The sequence below is a fragment of the Helicoverpa zea genome, chromosome 7 (assembly GCF_022581195.2).
Source record: "Helicoverpa zea isolate HzStark_Cry1AcR chromosome 7, ilHelZeax1.1, whole genome shotgun sequence".
NCBI classification, from domain to species: domain Eukaryota; kingdom Metazoa; phylum Arthropoda; class Insecta; order Lepidoptera; family Noctuidae; genus Helicoverpa; species Helicoverpa zea.
The window spans coordinates 10,055,974-10,077,443 of record NC_061458.1 but is presented as its reverse complement, the minus strand read 5'-3'; the positions used below and the strand labels follow the sequence as shown (position 1 = coordinate 10,077,443).

Genomic DNA, 21,470 nt, shown 5'->3' with positions numbered 1-21,470 from the left:
AGTGAGTTGCAAAGGCTTCGTGACATCACTTTTGTCGTCACTGTAGCATTGCCACATAAAAAAAAACCAAAAGTTTTGACATTGACATATTTGACACTAGTTAGTGAGTGTAAGTGTCACTTTCATTGAGTAAATAGTTCGCCCACCTCTCACCAACTCAAATAACAAATTAATGTGTACAAAACAACACAGCTACAAGTTAGTTTTGTATGTAAAATGGTGAATTCTACTACAATGCAGCGTCACATTGAGCTACGGAAGTTACCCGCAGCTTCCCTATGTAACCTGGCTAACATATTGGAGATAAACAACGACTGGCAAAAAGTTGTGCCCCTGATACCAAAAGATTTGCAAAGTGAACAGTTTGAACGGAAATATAATTATGAGCATATGAGGTAACTAATTACTTTGTGTTCCTTAGTATTACAAAAAAAACCTAGTTATCTCACCCAGCAGTTGTTTATTTGTATGTAAATCTTTTTGATAAACAAACTTTAGTAATATCTTACTACCTCTTCTTGTTATCAGATTAATAGAAGACCATGCTAAAAACACAAATAGGACCTGTGCCGAAGTGCTGTTTGACGAATGGGGTACCTCAGGCCGCGTTAGGCCGACTTTAGGCACACTCATGAACATTTTATATCAAGCCCAAATATTCAGAGCTGTTGACGAAGTTGCTCGAATGCTAGGAGGTATGTAATTAATTAAGTAAAATTCCTTAGTACTAAGCCTTACACTTGACAGATTATCTAGATTTTATGTTTCAGAGCCACCACCACCGAGGCCCAGTGATGGCCCAGCAGCTCCCATTCCAACTAACCTAACAGACCTCCTTAATGAAAGTGTAGAACAGAGACTGAATTCAATGGCCTCCATAGAAAGTGATAATCTGCATAACTCCAGCCATGATCAAGCTATTTGTAACCGCACAACAAGACAACTAAAGGAACCAAGTGACTTAATCAAATTCTCAGAAACTATACAAACAAAGGACATACCTAACTTGAGTGTCCTTCAAACTTTTGGCAATAGAAGCACGGCTTTGATGAAACAATCCAATCTTATTAACTTTTCTAGTTCAACAGTAATGACTACAGGAGAATTTCCTGACTTTAGTGCTTTGATACCAAAAGGCAATGGTATGGATGCTAAAATAGCCAACACTGCAACTGGCACAGCTTCAACAGCGTCAGAATCCTCCCAGGTTGATATGACTCCACAGAGTGAGTTCTCCTACAATGGTGCTGGTGGAAACCTTAGCTCTGTGCCAAATATATTCAGCATTATAGACAATGCTATATTAGAAGACAAAAAGCTGGTCCACTTTGATTATAAGGAGTTGGAAGCTATTACAAACAAGTTTTCTGAAAGTTTTGTTGATAAGCCAGTTGGACCTATTGGCAAAATAGGGAGTGGGGGTTTTGGAGAAGTGTATGTTGGTACACATTACAAGCATGGTGCCCTAGCCATCAAGAAAGTAAGAATTCATTTCCAGATTAGCTGTGAAGTGGCAATGAAAGTGTTTAACACTGAAGTGAAGTCTCTTTCTCATCTGAGGCATGAAAACATTGTTCCTATATTTGGGTATTCAATAGACGGGCCAACACCATGTATTGTATGTGAATACATTGATGGTGGCTCCCTGCAACAAAAAATTGCTGCTAAAGTGTTGACAGAGAAACAAAGAATGAACATAATGAAAGGTACTGCTGAAGGACTGCAATACATACACCATAGTGAAAGACCTCCCCAGTATGATGAAACAGGACCTCAGTCAGACTCAATATCTACAAGAAAAAGCTATTATCTCCATGGAGATGTCAAAAGTGCCAATATTTTGCTAACTAAAGATTGTGTGCCAAAGGTGAGGAATAACTTACTCAAAAACCTATTTTTAAATTGTTCTTTTTTATCTTATTTTACTAAAAATCTTAAATTTTACAGTTATGTGATTTTGGCCTGGCCAAACAACTGGAGACAACATTCATCACCACCAAGTCTATGATGGGAACCTCAGCCTACATGGCACCAGAAGGCTTTTCTGGTACAGTCACACAAAAAAATGATATCTTTAGTTTTGGTATTGTTTTACTTGAATTACTAACTGGCCTGAAACCAATTATAATAGCCAATGGTGAGAATAATAACATTAAAAATTATGTTGAAGATAATTGTGTAAATGGAGATATCACAAATCTTTTAGATAGTGTTGTTGATCATTGGACTATAGCTCAAAATGTGTTCACTCTTGCTCAAAAATGTTTGCAGCATCACAAAAACGATAGGCCTTCTATTGATGAAGTGTGTGATATTTTGACAGAAATTAATCGTAAATTGCATTAAGTTTTAACTACTAAAAAAAGTTTAACTAGGTACTCTGTAAGTAAGGCATATCATGAAACGTAATGTAAAATTGGTAAACCATAAAATTGTTAAAAGTAAGTAAACAGATGACCAATAAAGACAAAAAATTATATTATATCTAAGTTACAATATAAGAATAATTTAAATATACCCTGTTACTTATAAGTTATTTTTTATGAATTTTATATAGAAATCTTATATATTTTACATAATGTTTTGATTAAATAAAACAAGCTTGTGCTTTAAGTACAAATGAGTTCCTTTATTGCATTGATCCTCTTTGAGAAATCATTATTTGACTCCTTGGGGACTGATTCTAGATTGCTTATTATTTGCTTTTGCTCTTCCTCAGTACATAGTTTGATTAGAGTTGAAATAAGTTGCTGCAGTTGAATCACAGTAGTTTCATCCTTAGCTACATAGAGAGTCTTAATGAGTGCAGACAGGATTTTCTGGTCTGTTGGCAGCTTCCAGATGCACCAGCAATGCCTGATCCACATAAAGAGACACTGGAAAAATTTTGTTTTATCTTAAAATTTGTTCTGTACTTCCAATAAAAAATGGTCTGTAGTAAACAGGGACAATGTATTTTGGATTCATTGAAAATTATAAACCTTACAAAATATAAATTAAAATGTTGAACAATCTATTCTCTACTGGCAGTATTAGTTTATTTCTTGAGGTGGAAAATTGCTGGTTATTACCTGCATAACATGCTGAATAAGAATTTCATAAACTCCTTCATTAGTGCAGATATCTAAATTGTCACAAATTATGTCTTTGAAGATTTTTTTCTTGACACAGTGAATGCCATGCATTTCTATTATTTTTGTAGTGAAATCAAAACAGGCAGCCTTTCGGTACAGATTTGTTTCTGTGTGTAGTTGATCTATGGCACTTGAATACACATCATCTAACTTCTTTTTCTGAAAGAAATAATGGAATTAGGAAACTATGAAATGAAATTGAGAAAATCAAAAGATAGGATTATTTTCTCTGTTTCTTACCTTCTCATCTTGAGGCAAGATTTGCAAGAAATCTGGGAAACACGTAAATAGAGCCTTTGTTACTTCAATATCCTTCTCATAGATGTTTTTCTTTAAACTAATGTACACAACTTCATAGTAATTACCAGATGTGAAACTGTCAGAATTCTGAAAACAGACTTTAGAATAAATATTTCACTTTCACGAATTTTCTATATTTTGATTGGACATAAGAAAATAACATACCAAGCATTGAATTATCAGTGTGCAACACTGCAACCCTTTTACTTTATTTGGTGTGATGTAGTCATCAACCAGGAGCAAAGCAATCGGCAGCACTGTTATTGGGTTTATGGATAGATTGTATTTCTGAAAACAAAAACCATCAACAGTTAAATATGTAAAAGTCATGTATAATGTAAAAATTCCAATCCTTTTGGTTGTCCAGGTCCTGTTGTCAATAAAGGTCTTATTAACAAAATAAAATACTTAATTGCTCACCTGTACATCCTTTATAATTAAACAATAAACTTCAATCAGACTAGGATACTTCTTGAAGTCATCTAATGTCATTTTCTGGTGCAATTCTTTGATGCACTTATCAAAAACTTCTTGAGCACAGTAAAAATCATCTTTGAATAAGATTTCTTGAAATGTAATATTGTATTTTCTTTTAAATATATCATCCAATTTGGCAGGATAATCTTTGGCGTTTACGTTTTCTGTGTTCCAGGGTCCTTCTGTCTTTAATTCCAAATATAAAATAAGCAGAGAATACAAAGTACTTGAGCCTATCTCTGGAAGCTCTCTAAAGTCAGCGTCTTCTAGAATTTGTAACAGCTTTGGAAAATACTGATCCAGTTTACTGATACGTGCTTGATATTCAAAGTGATAATCTTTTTCATGGATTGGTTTAGAAAGTTTGTGTAGTAAACAATTGTTTAGGCATTCTTCTAAATTCACGAATGTATCTATCATTTTAGGCCTCTACCCAATAACTTCCAAATTGAAAGATTCGTCTCCGATCGCAAAAGAAAGATTCAATAGAGAGACTAGTTGCTAAACTACTCTCAAGCAAAATAAACAGCAATTAATTATATAATATCCGTAATTTTGAAAACTCGTATCGTACGTATCGCATCCGGTTATCGATCGACCTACAAACACCTACAAAATAAAATACTGTCTGTCAATGTCAAACGAAGTAATTGTCAATATCAATTTTGGCATATCAGTGCAAAATCTTCGTCCTCTGTTAAATTATTTTTGGACCGAGCTTTGCTTTGTAAAGCTTGAGTTTTGTGGCATAATCTCGCCTCAATGCCGGTGTAACTTTTGAAACAAAGATTTATATTAATGTATTGAATAACATTAAAAAGACCATCAATTTATCTGACACGTAAACTAGCAACACTGAGAAACTCCGTTGTCATTGTCACTTGTGTTGGTCACTTGTCAAAATCAGTTCAGAAAAATTAGGGTTAGTTGCTTCGAAAATTACATAATTTTCGAAGTAAATAAACATATAACTTATAATTTAATGACCACTTAACCGAAAAAATGTTGAGGTAAGTAAATTTGACACAGTTCATTTAATTTTCATTTAAACAACATCGCAAGTATGTATTTGGCTAGTTTATACATACATTTGTCATCACATTTTTGTGTTATTCTAGGTTCGGAATAAAATCAGCTGTGCTTGGCTCAGCAGTATACTACACCATTGACAAGGGAGTCTGGAGAGACAGTGCCACAACCAGCGCTCTTTATGAAGAACTTGAAAAAGGTGTTTCACCCTATGTCGGTGAACTTAAAAAACAGATTCCCTATGAGGTAAGCTACAAATATTTATTTTATTCCTATATTGCAATAAACAATATTTTCTAATTTATCAATGGTATTATTTGCAGTTGCCGCCACTACCATCAAATGATAGAGTTTCATACCTGTTCAAATACTATTGGAACAGTGGAGTGAAAGCCACATTCAGCTTTTTAGTTGATCTTCCGGAGCACACTAGTAAAGCTGCAACCAAGGCTTATGACTACATTTCTACAGCGCTTGATGGAACTGAACAAAGCACAACGGCTAAACAAGAAAACAAGTGAAATTGTTTAAGTAATGCTATTTATTCAGAATGTGATTATTGTTCATTAAAATAAAACCTAAATAGGGGTTTATATATTTTATTTTTATAATTATATATTATGATGAAGATTGTATATTCCATCTAAAGGTAAAATCTTTATTTCAGTAACCACCAATCAATCATAATATTCAGTTGTTCAAAGGGAAGTGTCCATGTGGTAGGCATTTTAAAATGTTTATTTATTTTGATTTATTATTGTTGTATGTAGGTCCTAGAATATAAATGATAATGGACAATAAGTCCACAAAAATAATGTATCTTCATGAATAAAGCAGTTACATTACTAACTAGTTTGAAATTGTACTTTAGTATCTAGCTGCCTCCAGTGTTTTCCATTACAACCTGCAGAGAGCGCCTGAATTATAGCATAAAAAATAGTCAGTGACACAGCTTTCTGCAACCTTATTTTGCATAACTTTGTACTCTTAGGCAACACAGATTATAATGGAATAATTCTGTACTATTCAACTACTACCAACTTCTGGAGTGTGCTGGTTATGTTAAGCTAAAGAATGTGTTTGCAGCACTAATCTCAGGAATTACTGAACAGATTTGAAAACAAATAATAGCTACAGCTCTTTTGGCAATTGGTAGGTAACACCATTTTCAATATTTGGTCAATTACCACATAGGCTGAGGTAGGTATAGGGGAATAGTGAATAAAAACACAACTTTACAAAAACAGCCCACAACTGTGGCACAGTTTGATTTATTCCTTTCTTGCAGTGTCACATATTTTACAACTTTACCTAATAATAGGGTCTGCTCCATAAACATGAAAAACATTTCCAAGCTTCAACAAATATTGCAGTTGACACAACACAGACACAACATTCACTAAACATGAATGTCTATCTTAATTTTTTAATATAAAACCATCATTTAACTAATCTCTTTCTTAACACAAATCTATTTAACATGAAGAACAGTAAAGCTTGGTAGTGTTAATAAACTTATGTAGCTGACAAACATGAACATAACGAAATGTGTAAAACTTTAGATGGGGAGTGGCTTTGTAATATCGGTTTTGTAACAATTATAATCTCCAACAATATTACACAAATGTTACATCGCGCTGTCGGTAGTGACTGATACAATAATGTATCAATATTATATTAAAATAAAGGAATTAAAAATTTTGTGCACTTTACATAGACTTAAAAACATTTTTTAAGGAATGGTCTTACATGGTCATAGTCCAATTGAATTAGCTTTTTTATAGTGCAAAATCACCTCAGTCAGTGGGAAAAGTCACCTTATATACAATATTCAAATGTTTCAAATTATGTCTGGAAGTCTGTGAGGAAATACATATTGAAAGCAAAATAAAGTGGTTATCTAATAAAGTATGAAAGCACACATTTGCATTCCTACCTATTGCAAATCCCACATAAAAAAAGTATCTTGTACATAATAAGGTTCAAAGTGGTCTCTAATATCTGATTTAACACAAGCCTAAATTGTTCAAAGATTTACTAATTTAAAACAGGATAATATCACTTAACATTTTGGATAAAAAGGCTTTATTTGATTAAGGCTTGTGTGATATATATTATTATTACAGGTATGTTGAAGGAAGCTGTAGATTTCATTTAGTTTATGTCCTGGGCAATTTGTCCCGTTGCTAGGCAACAGTTTCGACTTCCATGGGCTCTTCAGCACCAGTTTTCTTTTTCTTCTTCTTGTTGGATTTTGCAGACGAGTTGAGAAGTGCCTGTAACATTTATGTGTTTTATACAAAGTGCTATGTGTGTAGCAGACTTATGCTATGTAAATTATTATTGTTTGCAAGTTAATGTCGTAATGGTTCAAACAGACATGCGAATAATATGCATATCGGCTCAAAAACAATACTTTTTATTTACCCTGTGCTTGTTCAAATCACGCCTTGAGATAGCATGCTTTGAAAGATAACAGGGAAGGTTCATTACATCCATAAATCATGTATGATAATATAATTAACACTCACGTTAAGTTCAGGGTCCTTGATACTGCGTTCACTCTTGCACGTACTTTTGTCGAAGGGCAAGCCGGTGATACGGTGCGTACCGCTCGGCAACAACAGAACTGTGAACTTGAATTGCGCCACCAGCTCTCCTGAACGTTCATACAGCACCTAGGAAATTATGACGTATTATCGTAATTATATTAACTTTTTTCATAATTTAAACTGAACAGAGTTAAGTTCTTGGTGACAAAGGTTATAAAGAACATAAAAAGTTGACTGTACCTGGAACGGCTCAATGAGTTTGTGGTTTACACACTCAACGACGCCTAATCTCGCACTGGTCTCCTTATCGAAGCTTCGCAGGTTGAAGGGCATTGAACCGTGCTTATTGCGTACCTATAAACAAAGCAAAATAATAAATACAGATTGTTCTTAAAAAAACAATTGGCAAGACAAAGTAAATCTCTGTCATAATTAACATTTATTAATTATTATAATCTGCTTATGGAAATTAATGTCGAAATTCTCTATGCCAATACACTAATTTAATGTACTGGTTCAAACAAATTCCTTTTAATATATCCAGAATGTGGACATTGGCATTGATTTAGCAATACCATTAAATTAACACATTCTGGAAAAGCAAGAAACAAGGACTAATATAAGACAAAGGAACTAGCTATGTAAGAGGATATCTCACCTCACTGTAGAACATTCTTGAAGCTTTCAGTTTCAGTTGATAAACCTCGTCAGTTTTCTTGTATATTGTACACCTGGTATCCATTTCTCGGCCCTGCATTACAAAAAGCATAGTTTTTATTAAAATTACAGTAAAACATTTGAATGAACCAAGTAAATTCTGTTTATTTGAATGTCAGCAAGATAAAACCAAAATGCTATGAGAGCAATTTCAGTTAGAATGTTACTATTTTTCTTTTCCCTGAGTACTGCCAGAAAATATATTGTACAAAATCTGGAAAGAATTCAGGGCCATACTTATGAACTAGATTCTATTTTAATAAATCCACTTAGGGATTGTAGTAGCATTAATTAATTTAATACTGTGTAATACTTACAACTCCTTCACCAGTAGATACTAATACATCCATTGCATAAACTTCATAAGTCTCCAAAGTTGCCTTCTCATGTTCCTTACGCTGTGCCTCTGAAGGGTTCTGAATGATGCTCTTCTCTCCATCAATGCGGAACTGCTTCAGCTGGTGTGACAGCATGCCCTCAACAGGCTTGCAGCCAAACTCCGCAGTGATTTTTTGCACTACTTCGGTTATTGCATAGTTCTAAAAATAGAAAGATACTATTATTTGAAAGAACTGGAAGATTACCCTAACATTATTATTGTTATAAGAACAGATAATGCATAAAAAAATGCAGCTGCAAGTCATATTGTTATTTAAATGCACAAAAATAACATTAGTTTGTATAGTAGAAAAGTGAAAGGGACTTAAATCATATCAAATCACTACCAAGGTGTAAAATTAAATAGTATGCATTTTCATTAAAAGAATAAAAATAACTCGACAGTTTTTTTTAAATGTAAATGAACAAAATGATAGAAACATCTAAAAATTAAAGTATACCTCATTACCAGGCCGCAACATCCTCAGGGCGGCTTCACTAGCATAATGGGCAGCAAGGAGGACATCAGCAGCTCTTCCTGATGCCTCACCTCCACCGACAACAACAGTGTGGGCGACCACCGCAATGAACCCATCTATGTGTGCGCCAAGATCTCTATAAATAGAATGGGCATTTATCATCACCTAGATACAATACAACAAATGGAATTTTACCAAATTAGCCTAAACATTGACTCAGATAATAATAATAATGTAAGCAGTATCACTTTTGTATGACCTAATTGGGGCAACAGGATATTGAGGTTATAAAAGTAAGATTGTTAAAATAAGAGTCAAATTATAATCTAATCCATTCTATCTTCACATAATAACTATACACACACAGTGTACCTAAAAAAATAATACTAAAGCGTATCAAAAAGACATCCTGTATGTGTTTCGTACAAAGTTCACTTCACCAACAAGCTAATACTCACATCTTGGCTAGGTCTCCCTCCTTGAGGATATAATCGTTTTCGCTAGGTATCGGCGAGAAGTGACATATACAATTGTTCACCGAGACGCATGTTGAGAACGCTATACCCTTCTTGGAATCCTTTTCTTTTTTGAAAACCTTTGAAGTCTCGTCTAGAATGAGCTTGTCACCATATTCGCATATCTCTCTGGCGGAAGCGTCAGGCACACATTTCGTGATTAGCTGTTCCAGGACACCTGTAAAATTACACGGGGTTAAAAATGTATCAACTTATGAGAATAACTTGGCACGGATAGCGGCACCACATTGCCCGCATGGCGATGACACGCGTCCATCGCTCCAACCTACAGAGAAGCTTTGTTCATAAATCCTTTACGTTGGCGCGTATAGCCATTAATTAAATCAAATTAAGATTCACATAAACTTACGATTAACAATTTGTCCAGCTAGTTTGTACTTGGTTACAACCAAGTCTTCCGCAATAGTTTTCTCAACTTCTTTATCGTCAGCCATTTCTCAAAATTGTGGTTGTGGTCGGCTAGCCCAGTAGCATTGGGTTTTGATTGGCTGATTTAGGTTATGGTCATGTGACAGGAGTAACGAATCACTGAGTTGGCGGGTAAATCAGAATAAAATGTTCATCGCGTTTTGCAATAAAACGGGTGTTTGGTTATTATTGATTTTATTATACTATCAGAGATTTAAGTTTCTTTGAACTTTATTTAGTTTTTAAACAATCAAAGTAAACTCATTCAAACTCTGAATTCACTTTTTATTTATTTTGATTGATGATAGAAGCCACGTCATCTTACTTTTCATGACAACGTGAATTGTTTTTTCTTTTGTTATTCCTTTCATAAAATAAAGTTGTAAATAAATTGACAAATATTTATAATTTTTCAGTACGATTGAAAAAGTCCGTGTACGCGATTGGTTTAAATTTTTTGATTCTTATTCCAAAATATTAACTCTAGTTGATATTATAATCTGTGATCTATAGCAGGGCAGTGGATATGCTGTGGCGCCAAATGACAACAAAGAAATGTCACAAAATGTGGTGACAGCTGTTCTGCTGTGAAAACATCAAAATTTGTCTTTTTGTAAATACGAGGAAAATAATTAATAAATAAATTTGAAAAAAATGGAGAGCTCAGAAGAATTAATGTCGTTACTAAATGATAAAGTAAATTTTGGCGAAAATCTTGTGATAAAATTGGAGCCTCTTGTTGAAATAGACGGAGTTATGAAATTACAAAGGAAAATTAAGCAAGAAATTGAATTCTTAAGAAAGGTGAGTGATGGTCAATAAACTGGTATCCGCCTTGTAATATTGAAGCATGTTAAGCATAATACGTATGTTTGTTTTAGCTCCAAAGATCCAAGAAAGTAAAAATCGAACAACTATCGTGTTCAAATCTTCGGCATCTAGGCGCGATGGTCGAGTCCGCTCTGAGGCCTGGTGTCATTGCCGTCTGTAAAATCTTTCACACAAACGATAATACTAAACTTGTTATTGATATAATTAGCGATGAAGGCCGAGTGTGGACTAAAGGTGATTAACGAAACCTGCAACCTATTATTGAGAGAAAAAGTTGTTATAATTCTAAAAGAATTTTTGTTTCAGTTATCGCTAGAAATCCTAAGTCTCTCTCAGCGCTGAGTGCAGGCAAGGCTTCATATGGAGCTCGGTCAATACTGGATCAAGCTGAGGACTACCTGGAGTGTGCTAAGCTATACCCTTGCATGTATCAACCTCCCAAAGTATGTACCTTCTATAGCAATATTTAAAATTATTGTGTAATAGGTAATTTAAATACCAAATTACTATTTTAGTTAGTAAATAATTTTAATGATTGTAAATCTTGTTTTCAGGTCATATTTGAATTCATGAGTGGCATAGAGGAGAATTTGGCAAATAAATTGAAAGCTGTTGGTGTGATAGTTAAGGGAGAAATACTGCCCAATTCTAACCCCTGTGATGATAGTAATGACTCTTGGAGTGAAGAGTCTGATGATGAAGAGTGCCTTCAAGACAGGTACATTAGTATACCATTTTGATTATAATGAGTTTAGCTTATAAGGACAATACTGGAATCCTATCAGAATCAGAAACATTTATTTGTAATATGTGTATTACATTTACTATATCATGACTATGGAACATACACTGGTTCATAATCAAACTATCCTATTTATTTATTTATCTTTATTGGTTGACCATAATTCTCTTTTTCTTTCAAACCAGCCAGGAAATGCCACAATGTATGGATGAGCATCCAGAGATTAAAACTCTGAACCTAGATGTGACAGCCATGATGGCTTATGTGAGCAATATGACAAATGGACACTGCAACTATGTCTTCAAGCAAGAAGTTCTCACTCAGCAGTCGGCTTGGGAGGCTGAGAGGCCAGTTAAACCTATTTTGGAAAGATTATTTAAAGGTAAGGAGGATAAACTATTATCACATTGAATTTCATGTTGACCCACTGTTCCGTGCTTGTGGTGTACAGTCACAGTCTTACTTATACTCCATTTAAAATTTAAGTAAACCTTTTTTACTTCTATTCCGTAGACAAAAGGACAGAATTGAAAGCCAAATAGTGGTTACAATAACAAGTATTTACTGCAGCCGCCATTAATCATACTACTAACGTCAAAATCAGTTGAACAAACAGTAAAAAAGGTTTACTTAAATTTCTAATGTTATTTTAAATGGAGTATAACATAACATAAGACTAAAAATAGGAATTTAATAAAACTAAAAAAATAATTGTTTTAGATAAGACATTGGTTTGCTGCCGAACAGCATGGGATGATTTTGAAAAAATCATAAGTAACTTGGGAGGACCCATGGAGATTAAAAGAACTGAGGAACTGAAGAACATGATCAGAGTCTTTCCTGATGATTATGGTGGTACGTCACTGCATACCTCTTTCTCTGCAAGATGAAAATAAAGTAGAATAAATAATAAAACTAATTTCATTTCTAGGTGAAGATGATTTTCCTAGGAAGAATTTAAAAGTTAGAGGTCACGTCAGATTAAGATCCAAAATAATTTTTAATTTTGGCCATAGAATTAAAGCCCTGACTGTGTCAGCTAATGAAGGATTTATTAGAGCTGCCATGCAACAGGTAAATTAATGCACTCTTTCACTTTTTTTTATATTCATTTATATGGCCACAAAGTTAACCATGTTGGTCATGGTCACTGTCCACTATAATGCATGTACGGCATGTATATAATTGTATTAACGTAAATATATCATTTTTTTCTTTCAGGGCATCACATATGCATCATTTGTTCATGAATCAAGGGCTCTAACAGAAGGCAAAGAACCAACGGCAACAAAAATCTCATTATGATATGATTTATTTTATAGTTGAATAATAAAAATTATAAATAAACTAAGAAATTTGTAAATAATGTAAAATTATAAAGTGTTCTACATTCATTGTTGCCAGGATTCTGTGAAATAATTGAGTGATTATATATATATATAAACTTATAGTTGCATAAACTCTGCATTTAATTTTAATATGTACTTCTGGAGTGTCATTTTTTAAAACATCAATTTCATTTGCTGAAACCCTGCATTGAATCAACTAAACCAGGAGGGTCTTTTAAAACAATTTAATTTTGTCCTGATCTCACTTCTCACATCCAGTGTTTTAGCTTTTATTACCTACATAACTATTCATTTTACTACATAATTAATAATGAAGATCATATTATAACTATTTGGTGACTTTTTAATTTTTTGCATATGTTACGTACATTTCAATAGATCAGTAGTTGAAATTAAAAACTTTCATTTCCACTTATTGTTGTAACTTGTTAATTTAGTCTAGAGTTTATTCAGATGAGTAGCTACCGTTGGTTGATTTTATTACCACCTTTATATAGAAATATCTAATCTAATTATGTTTAGTGGCTAATTCTGTGATCAAATGGTATGGGTGTATGTAAGGCTGTAAACCTTTAATAAATTGGTGTATCCTACAGCAAATGACTGGTTTTATTTTTGTCAATATTCTTTCCAGTCTACTACGTGCTACGTGGAAACTTTTGAGTGGGATGTGATTATTTCGTTAACAGTAACACGAATATGGATTCCTTTTTTGAACCACATTAAAATATAAGTTTAGGCTTCAATAAAATTAATGTCAACACAGTGTATCATCTTGCATATTGCCGAGTGAAAGCTTCCCACAACGAGATCCAGTTTAGACGGTTTAATAAAAAAAGTTTCTGAGAAATCTGAGTTTTCCTTGTAGGTTTGTATTTTATGCGCATTGTTTGGGTTTTGCATGAGTGGCATTGAAAATAATTTTCGGACGGAGCGAACCAATGTCATCAATGACAGTGACAAAAACTGTCAGAAAGTAGTTTTCTGACGTTTCGTAACAGCTGAAAATTTTGTCTGTTGTGTTTGATTTTCAGTGATTTAGATTTTCTTGATGTTGTTATGAATTTTGTTTAATTTAATTCAAATGGCCAATGTGGATGAGGAAGGTATTGACACTCAGTTCATAGCTGAAAATATCGGCTTCTTAGACAATTGCTTCGACAATTCATTCATATTACAAAGTTCTTTGCAAGTTGTAAAAGAGCAAGCTTTGGAACAAAACAATGATTTGAAACTGACTTTGAGGCCAACCAAGAAGATTAATAACTATTCACAGAATACAACAATAGCGTTACAATCAACTGAAAATAATCTGGTGAAATCAGGCATAGATCAAGGTAGCAATAAAAATTTAAAAGCTTGGGGCCTACCACTTGAGATAGCAAAAAAATATGAAGAAAGAGGAGTTAAAGAAATGTTTGACTGGCAGGTTACTTGCTTGGGTAACTCAAAGGTACTCTTTGATTGTTGTAATTTAGTATATTCTGCACCTACATCTGCTGGGAAAACACTTGTTGCAGAAATATTAACAATCAAAACTATTTTGGAACGTCAGAAGAAGGTAATTATAATTTTGCCTTTTGTGTCAATAGTAAGAGAAAAAATGTTTTATCTTCAAGATATATTGTCTAGCTCTGGAATTCGAGTGGAGGGGTTTATGGGTTCCCAGTCACCTCCTGGGGGTTTGCAAGCTGTGCATGTGGCCATATGCACTATTGAGAAAGCAAACAGTTTGGTCAACAAACTCCTAGATGAAGGGACCATATCAGAGCTAGGTGCCATTATAGTAGATGAATTGCATCTCCTTAGTGACCCCAGCCGTGGATACTTACTAGAACTGCTGCTGACAAAGATCAAATATGTGACATCTATGTCAGATGATAACAAAATTCAAATAGTAGGGATGTCTGCCACATTACCTAATTTAGAAAGCCTTGCTAATTGGTTGAATGCTGAGTTATTCATCACCCAGTTTAGACCAATCCCTCTTCATGAATACTGTTTAGTTGGAAATAAGTATTATGATAAACTAGGAGCTTGCGTTAATACTGTAGACATGAGTTTAACTGCTGAAGGAGATAATGTTCTGAAAATCTGTTTGGAAACTATTAAAGATGGATGCTCAGTACTCATATTCTGTATGACAAAGAATTGGTGTGAAAGCTTAGCCCAATCAGTTGCATCATCATTCTTTAAATTAGGATGTGAAGACAGCCAGGCTGGCCAAGTTTTAAGAAGTCAATTAAAATCTGACAATATTTTAGAAGTCCTGGAGCAACTAAAGAATTGTCCTGTTGGATTAGATCAAGTTCTCAAGAAAACTGTATCTTTTGGTGTTGCATATCATCATGCAGGACTGACATTTGATGAAAGGGACATAGTTGAAGGTGGATTCAAGACTGGGGCGATAAGAGTCTTAGTAGCCACATCCACATTGAGTTCTGGTGTGAACTTGCCTGCCAGAAAAGTTATTATTAGGTCACCTGTATTTCAAAGGCAGCCAATAAATATCTTGACATATAAACAAATGATTGGTAGAGCTGGAAGAATGGGGAGAGATACGCAGGGTGAGAGTGTATTAATATGCACAGAGGCTGAAAAAAAAATTGGGTTTGAATTAATGATGGGCTCCTTAGAGCCAGTAAAGAGTTGCATTGAAACTGAAGATAAATACATGAGAGCAGTGCTAGAAATGATAGCTAGCCAAGTATTATCCACTAAGGAGCAGGTAGAAATATATTCGAAATGCACATTGCTTTACAATCAACAGGATACATCAGGTTCACAAATTAGTCTCTTACAAAAGACATTAGATGAATTGAAAAACTTTGAATTGGTAAGAATACAAACTGAAGGTGATGAGGAGCATTATGTTGCTACACCCTTGGGGAAAGCTTGTTTGTCATCATCAATGGCTCCAAATGATGGATTATCATTGTTCTGTGAACTGCAGAAAGCTCGTCAGTGTCTTGTCTTAGAGACAGATTTGCATCTTATATATCTGGTAACACCTTATGGTGTGAGTAGTCAGTGGGGAAACATGGATTGGATTCATATGCTAACTCTTTGGGAATCTCTAACCAAAGCCCAGAAGAGAGTAGGGGAACTAGTTGGGGTACAAGAGAGTTTTATAATCAGATGCCTTCGGACTAATAAAGCAAGCAACATACAAAATAGAGTGAATATACATAAGAGGTGTGGGAATTGCTTGATTATTTATTTTTTACATTCGTAATTGTTCATAGATTCCAAATATTAATAATTGTTTTTCTATTTAAGGTTTTATACTGCCTTAGCTTTGCAGGACTTAGTGAATGAGGTGCCTCTCGCCGAAGTAGCGACGAAGTTTCAGTGCGCGCGAGGCTTCCTGCAGAGTCTTCAGCAAGGAGCTGCAACTTTTGCTGGTGAGTTTCTGGCTGCTATTGGCTATCCATCATACTTTGCCTATTGATTTTGCATGCTTAGACTATTAAAACTTTTCAGGTATGGTGACAGCATTTTGCCGACAATTAGGATGGAAAAATATGGAAATGTTAGTATCGCAATTTCAAGATCGTTTACATTTCGGCATTCATTCTGACTTGCTGGAGTTAATGAAACTCCCTTCTCTCAATGGCATGAGAGCTAGAACACTTTTTGACGCGGGTTTTGAAACAATTGCTAGTATTGCATCAGCTGATGCAAATACTTTAGAAAATATACTTCACAAGTCCGTACCTTTTCAAAGTGAAAAGGAAAGAGACGATGACGACAGTGATGATATAAGAAAACGCAATAAAATAAAAAATATTTGGATAACGGGTTATTGTGGTATTACTACTAAAGAAGCAGCTGAGAATCTTATTTCGGAAGCTAGGAAATACCTTTCTCTTGAAATTGGGGTTGCAGAAATTAAATGGAATCAAGAGTCGACAGCAGTTCCTAATGCTGTAAACTCTACAGTAGGCAAAGATGGGAATGTCACTAGTACTGGCAAATTAAGTTATATTAGCCATGAAAGTAATAAAAAAAATGTAGCCCAACCAACCACTACGTATGAGAGCACACCAGAAAACCAAACCTCTCAAAGTTCCGGACATACTAATACTGAAACAGTTAGCGAGCAAGTTATTTCAGAAAAAAGTGATGATATAATTATTAAAGAAGGTTCACGGGTAAATATGAAACTAAATCGGCTATCGAATAATAGTAGTGCTAATAGTTCAAAAGAATATTGCACTGCAAGCGAAAGCAATAGCCAATCATTATCAACCAATGACATCATATGGGACTCTTTAAATTTTACCGACGCTGCTTTAGATAATTTAACAAAATTACGCACGTCTGATAAAATGTTTTCACCTAACATTAGTTTTGGTGAACTGGAAGAAAAATCTTCAGCGCCAGAAACTTTGAATAAGTCGGATGTTTTAAGTTCATCAGCACATGTGTCGGCAAAAGATATAAGTTTGTTTTCATCTGATGGTGATAACTCGAGTTTGTTTGAAGAGAGTTTGGCCGTAGATTTAATTCCTAGTAAATTACTAGATAGAGAACCATCCATAATTCGTCAGCAAGAAACCACAACTGAATATACCAGTATAAACTCTAACACAATTTTAAACGCTTTTAAATCGACTTTAATTGAAACTGAAGGCGATGACGATGCTGACGGTACTAATATAAAATTAGTTTATGAAGACGATAAAATCATGGAATCGGAAAATGTAAATTTAGAAAACAATATAAAATTAGTTTATGAAGACGATAAAATCATGGAATCGGAAAATGTAAATTTAGAAAACAATATAAAATTAGTTTGTGAAGACGATAAAATCATGGAATCGGAAAATGTAAACTTAGAAAACAATAATTTAGAATCAGTCAGTTCCATTGTTCACAAAAATATGATGACTTATAAACGAAGAAACTCGACTGGCAAAGAAACGCATCCTGTGATAAAAAAGAAAAAAGTCGATGACATGAAAATAATGACCAAAGGAGAAATATACAGCCTACCAAAAATAAGATGTTCTTTATCGAAACGATTTTTTATAGAATTTAATCAATATAAAGTTGATTGTTATGTTTTAAGAGGAAATGATGTTATCGAATATTCACAAGATATTCAAAATGTAAATAGTGCATCTATACATTTGAATTTGAAAACAAATAACCCAGGTAGCAATGAAATAATAGGGAGCAACTTATTTAGTTGCAAGCCTGTTCGAAAAGCCGATGATAAAAATGAAGATTGTCCAATGAACGGTCTAGTCATTTACTTAAATCAAGGAACAAGCATTTACTTAGATTTTACATCTGTAGATTGTTTGCAAATAGTCAAAGGCAGATTACGTACCTGGTTCAAGAAGAATAATTTAAAATTGAAAATGTTGTGTTCGAAAACCGTTAACTTTTACATAAAACGATGGCTTGGAGTTAATTTGTCGTCGGACTGTACAGATGTATCTTTAATTGAATGGTTGATAAATAGCAGCGAGAAAATACCGAACGTTGATTATCTAGTAAGTGGGAACAATATTGTGTTCTATATTTTTTTCGTACATACTTATTAATTAAACTGTGTTCGTGTGTTTTTTAGATGAAAAAGTATTGTGGTATAGATTTCTCAAATGCGCTTTTTAAAGTTAACAGTCAGCAAAAGAGGTTCAAAACTTTCGATAGTTTTGAGAGTATTTGCTTAAAGGCTTCTTCTGTGTGGATGGTGGCTGAAAGTCAGGAAAATACATTACAAGAATCTCTACAGCCTGCTCGAAATATAATAGGTGCGTTAAATTTTATCTAAGTTTGACCTTTATAAAACTGATTTAAAACCGCGTCAATATTAATCTAGTGATATTTGTGCAGATATCGAAAACCGAGTTGCGGAGATTCTGTCGAACTGCGAATATTACGGAATCACTGTAGACAAGGATCTCGCGTCACGACTTTTGATTGATGTGAGAAATTCCCAAGAAAGTCTGCAGAAGAAGGCATACAAACTTTGCGGATATCATTTCAACTTCAACTCGTCGAAAGATGTTGCCAAGGTACCTAATAAGTTTCGCAATAGGTACCATCTAGTTTTGATATGTGGCTATGTTTCTTGTACTTTATATTAAATTCTGAATGTTCTGCCAGGTCTTGGGTATCTATAATGGGCGCAAGGTAAGCACGAAGAAAAGCGTGTTGACTTCGCACAACAGTCCGCTATCGAGTATCGTTATTTATTGGAGGAAGCTCAACTCTATATTGACGAAGACGCTGTATCCTCTGACAGAGAAGGCTTGTATTTACACCGAGGGAGATAGGTAAGTTTTATACCCTTAATTCTATCCATTCCCGTGTCGTCGCTTGCATTTTCAATTAAGACTTTCAGGGACTGTGGACGGTTTTTTTCCAAGAAATAATAATAAAATACACTTAAAATTAATGTGGCCTAAATTACTTATTCCATCTGAAATAGAAGGTACTTTCGTAAAATACTGAAAGTTCATAAACAGTTTAACGCAAGCAACACGGCATACAAGGGCTGGGGTGACACGTGTAGTAAGTAGGATTAATTAAAGTGAGAGCTTGTAGCAACCCCTATATTTATTATTTGCAGAATAAATCCGACGTACACAATGTTCACTTGTACGGGTCGTATCAGTATGCATGAGCCGAACTTGCAGAACGTTCCGCGCACATTCGCGATTCCTTTCGAGTACTTGACGATGCACACAGGCGTGACTGATCACGTGGCCGAGTTCAACTGCAGGAACATATTCAAAGCCGCCCGCGGCTACGTCATTGTGTCGGCAGACTATTGTCAGCTGGAAATGAGGATTCTTACGCACTTCAGTAAAGATCAGGTGTTGATGAACATTATGAAGTCTGATATGGATGTGTTTAAGTCTATTGCGGCATCTTGGAGCAATGTGACTGAAGAGGAGGTAAGACTTATCTGTAAATATTTTTTCTTACATTTCTAGAACTTGATTTAGGTACTCATAATAATAGGTAACACTATGTTTACGTTTCAAATAGGACTTATATAAAAATAGTAATAAACCCTAGTTTCACAAATCGACGCAGGTCAAAGTATATTTAGCGGAATCGTCTATTGTTTGTTAGGCTTTGAAGCTCAACATAAAAGAGCACTTGACTGAACTCGACTTCTCATTATGTTAAGCTTATTACTTAACGTTCGATATTGAAGGAATAAACAATGACTTATTAACAGGTAGACGATGATTTAAGGCAGAAAGCCAAGCAGCTTTGCTACGGAATTATTTATGGCATGGGGAACAAGACGTTGGGGCAACTTCTCGATGTAACGGAGATGGAGGCGGCAGTTTTCATGGATTCGTTCTATAAAACGTATCCAGCTGTAAAGGTGTTCACGCAGTCAGTCATAGAGGAGTGCAGGGAAAATGGTTATGTGGAGACGCTCATGAAGCGGAGAAGATATTTGCCCGATATTACAAGCACTTCTGCGCCTAAAAAGAGTAAGTTCTCGTCCGTGAAACATATTTGATGTGTTATTTATAAGATTCGCTCGTGACCAAATCTTCATGTTATTTATTTCTATTTATTTAAAATCCTTTGTCGTTATGGCATTAATGAAGAATCGCTAGGAGTAGAATTGAAATTTGGAGGAAATAATATATTGTATCAACGCGTGTTATTTCTGTAATATTAAAATGTTAAAAGCATCGAAGTTTCAAAAAAATATATTTAATTCATAATCAATCAAAAATAAAACTTAATTCACAAAATAGATAATTTAATTTTAAATATCATAGGTGCTGCCGAGCGTCAAGCAGTGAACACAACTATACAAGGCTCAGCCGCCGACATCGCAAAGGCCGCTATGTGTTCCATAGACACCATGACCGACACTCTCGACCCCAAACCTCGGCTGATACTCCAGATGCACGACGAACTCATCTACGAAGTGCCGGAAGCGTACCAACACTACTTCATCACCATCATCAAACAAGTCATGGAGAACACCCTCAAACTCACCGTCCCTTTACCCGTTAAAGTCAAAAGTGGACTCACCTGGGGCTCTTTGAAGGAAATCGAGTTTTAATTAAATTAATCATGAACTTTCTATTCTATTCTTTAGTCTATATTCTGTGATATTTTATTCTGTTCACGTGATATTTTATCGTAATATAGGTAATTTGGTTTTATAGACAATAAACTGTAGAATGTATGAAATTGCGTTTTTATTTATTTGAACGGTTGTTAATAGAGGCTGCGTATTTACCTATCATTCAACTCGTTCGTACAATAAAAATATTGCGGTATTTAAAACGAATTGCCAACCGTCCGCACTCGACGGCACTCGACATCAACATTTTAAAAGCCTTTCATAAACAACGTGGAAATGAAAAACGATGAGTACCTGTGGCCCGGCCGCTTTTGTTCTTGTTCACACTATGTATAATTAAGAAGGAATAAACGTGGGTGCATGCTAATGGGATTGCAGTGCCATTTGCCAAAATTCGAACAGTAGGATTTTCTGCCGGCCTCCAAATAATTTGCATCCCGCAAATTATTCACCAGGGT

The 21,470-nt window shown here is 34.6% G+C and overlaps 6 protein-coding genes across 6 annotated transcripts; 4 read left to right on the top strand and 2 right to left on the bottom strand.

Moving 5' to 3' along the window:
- The first annotated feature begins 115 nt into the window (after positions 1-115).
- On the top strand, positions 116-2,764 carry LOC124631639 (interleukin-1 receptor-associated kinase 4-like). The gene is made up of 4 exons (XM_047166132.1): positions 116-395; positions 529-695; positions 771-1,867; positions 1,948-2,764. Exons 1-4 carry the CDS (start codon positions 217-219, stop codon positions 2,344-2,346), a joined length of 1,842 nt encoding a protein of 613 aa, XP_047022088.1. The 5' UTR covers positions 116-216; the 3' UTR covers positions 2,347-2,764.
- On the bottom strand, positions 2,606-4,522 carry LOC124631640. The gene is made up of 5 exons (XM_047166133.1): positions 3,855-4,522; positions 3,600-3,722; positions 3,375-3,521; positions 3,072-3,293; positions 2,606-2,876 (listed from the first exon to the last, which is right to left on the bottom strand). The coding sequence occupies exons 1-5, from the start codon at positions 4,329-4,331 to the stop codon at positions 2,610-2,612; spliced, it is 1,236 nt and encodes a 411-aa protein (XP_047022089.1). The 5' UTR covers positions 4,332-4,522; the 3' UTR covers positions 2,606-2,609.
- A 238-nt stretch (positions 4,523-4,760) lies between these two features.
- On the top strand, positions 4,761-5,785 carry LOC124631642 (MICOS complex subunit MIC13 homolog QIL1). The gene is made up of 3 exons (XM_047166135.1): positions 4,761-4,921; positions 5,030-5,186; positions 5,264-5,785. Exons 1-3 carry the CDS (start codon positions 4,914-4,916, stop codon positions 5,459-5,461), a joined length of 363 nt encoding a protein of 120 aa, XP_047022091.1. The 5' UTR covers positions 4,761-4,913; the 3' UTR covers positions 5,462-5,785.
- Positions 5,786-6,174: 389 nt separating this feature from the next.
- Positions 6,175-10,112, bottom strand: LOC124631641 (proliferation-associated protein 2G4). The gene is made up of 8 exons (XM_047166134.1): positions 9,952-10,112; positions 9,525-9,759; positions 9,049-9,202; positions 8,527-8,748; positions 8,151-8,243; positions 7,733-7,846; positions 7,472-7,618; positions 6,175-7,216 (listed from the first exon to the last, which is right to left on the bottom strand). The coding sequence occupies exons 1-8, from the start codon at positions 10,034-10,036 to the stop codon at positions 7,127-7,129; spliced, it is 1,140 nt and encodes a 379-aa protein (XP_047022090.1). The 5' UTR covers positions 10,037-10,112; the 3' UTR covers positions 6,175-7,126.
- Positions 10,113-10,564: 452 nt separating this feature from the next.
- On the top strand, positions 10,565-13,532 carry LOC124632107 (UPF0415 protein C7orf25 homolog). Its single transcript, XM_047166776.1, has 8 exons — positions 10,565-10,814; positions 10,892-11,075; positions 11,148-11,284; positions 11,396-11,559; positions 11,769-11,965; positions 12,304-12,438; positions 12,515-12,657; positions 12,805-13,532. The coding sequence occupies exons 1-8, from the start codon at positions 10,665-10,667 to the stop codon at positions 12,886-12,888; spliced, it is 1,194 nt and encodes a 397-aa protein (XP_047022732.1). The 5' UTR covers positions 10,565-10,664; the 3' UTR covers positions 12,889-13,532.
- Positions 13,533-13,938: 406 nt separating this feature from the next.
- LOC124631993 (DNA polymerase theta-like) lies at positions 13,939-21,114 on the top strand. Its single transcript, XM_047166646.1, has 9 exons — positions 13,939-16,127; positions 16,212-16,336; positions 16,416-18,436; positions 18,514-18,697; positions 18,780-18,961; positions 19,053-19,222; positions 19,519-19,846; positions 20,137-20,401; positions 20,699-21,114. Exons 1-9 carry the CDS (start codon positions 14,017-14,019, stop codon positions 20,986-20,988), a joined length of 5,676 nt encoding a protein of 1,891 aa, XP_047022602.1. The 5' UTR covers positions 13,939-14,016; the 3' UTR covers positions 20,989-21,114.
- Positions 21,115-21,470: the final 356 nt, after the last annotated feature.

Coding starts and splice junctions, on each gene's coding strand:
- LOC124631639 (XM_047166132.1), top strand. CDS start 217: ATGGTGAATTCTACTACAATGCAGCGTCACATTGAGCTACGGAAGTTA. Junction 396..528: donor TATAATTATGAGCATATGAG/GTAACTAATTAC, acceptor TCTTGTTATCAG/ATTAATAGAAGACCATGCTA. Junction 696..770: donor AGTTGCTCGAATGCTAGGAG/GTATGTAATTAA, acceptor TTTATGTTTCAG/AGCCACCACCACCGAGGCCC.
- LOC124631640 (XM_047166133.1), bottom strand. CDS start 4,331: ATGATAGATACATTCGTGAATTTAGAAGAATGCCTAAACAATTGTTTA. Junction 3,522..3,599: donor CACTGATAATTCAATGCTTG/GTATGTTATTTT, acceptor GTCTGTTTTCAG/AATTCTGACAGTTTCACATC. Junction 2,877..3,071: donor TTATTCAGCATGTTATGCAG/GTAATAACCAGC, acceptor AAATTTTTCCAG/TGTCTCTTTATGTGGATCAG.
- LOC124631642 (XM_047166135.1), top strand. Junction 5,187..5,263: donor AAAAACAGATTCCCTATGAG/GTAAGCTACAAA, acceptor TATTATTTGCAG/TTGCCGCCACTACCATCAAA.
- LOC124631641 (XM_047166134.1), bottom strand. CDS start 10,036: ATGGCTGACGATAAAGAAGTTGAGAAAACTATTGCGGAAGACTTGGTT. Junction 9,203..9,524: donor GAGGGAGACCTAGCCAAGAT/GTGAGTATTAGC, acceptor TTCTATTTATAG/AGATCTTGGCGCACACATAG. Junction 7,847..8,150: donor CAAGAATGTTCTACAGTGAG/GTGAGATATCCT, acceptor CTTTGTTTATAG/GTACGCAATAAGCACGGTTC.
- LOC124632107 (XM_047166776.1), top strand. CDS start 10,665: ATGGAGAGCTCAGAAGAATTAATGTCGTTACTAAATGATAAAGTAAAT. Junction 11,560..11,768: donor GAAGAGTGCCTTCAAGACAG/GTACATTAGTAT, acceptor CTTTCAAACCAG/CCAGGAAATGCCACAATGTA. Junction 11,966..12,303: donor TTTGGAAAGATTATTTAAAG/GTAAGGAGGATA, acceptor TAATTGTTTTAG/ATAAGACATTGGTTTGCTGC.
- LOC124631993 (XM_047166646.1), top strand. CDS start 14,017: ATGGCCAATGTGGATGAGGAAGGTATTGACACTCAGTTCATAGCTGAA. Junction 19,847..20,136: donor GCAATGTGACTGAAGAGGAG/GTAAGACTTATC, acceptor ACTTATTAACAG/GTAGACGATGATTTAAGGCA. Junction 20,402..20,698: donor CACTTCTGCGCCTAAAAAGA/GTAAGTTCTCGT, acceptor TAAATATCATAG/GTGCTGCCGAGCGTCAAGCA.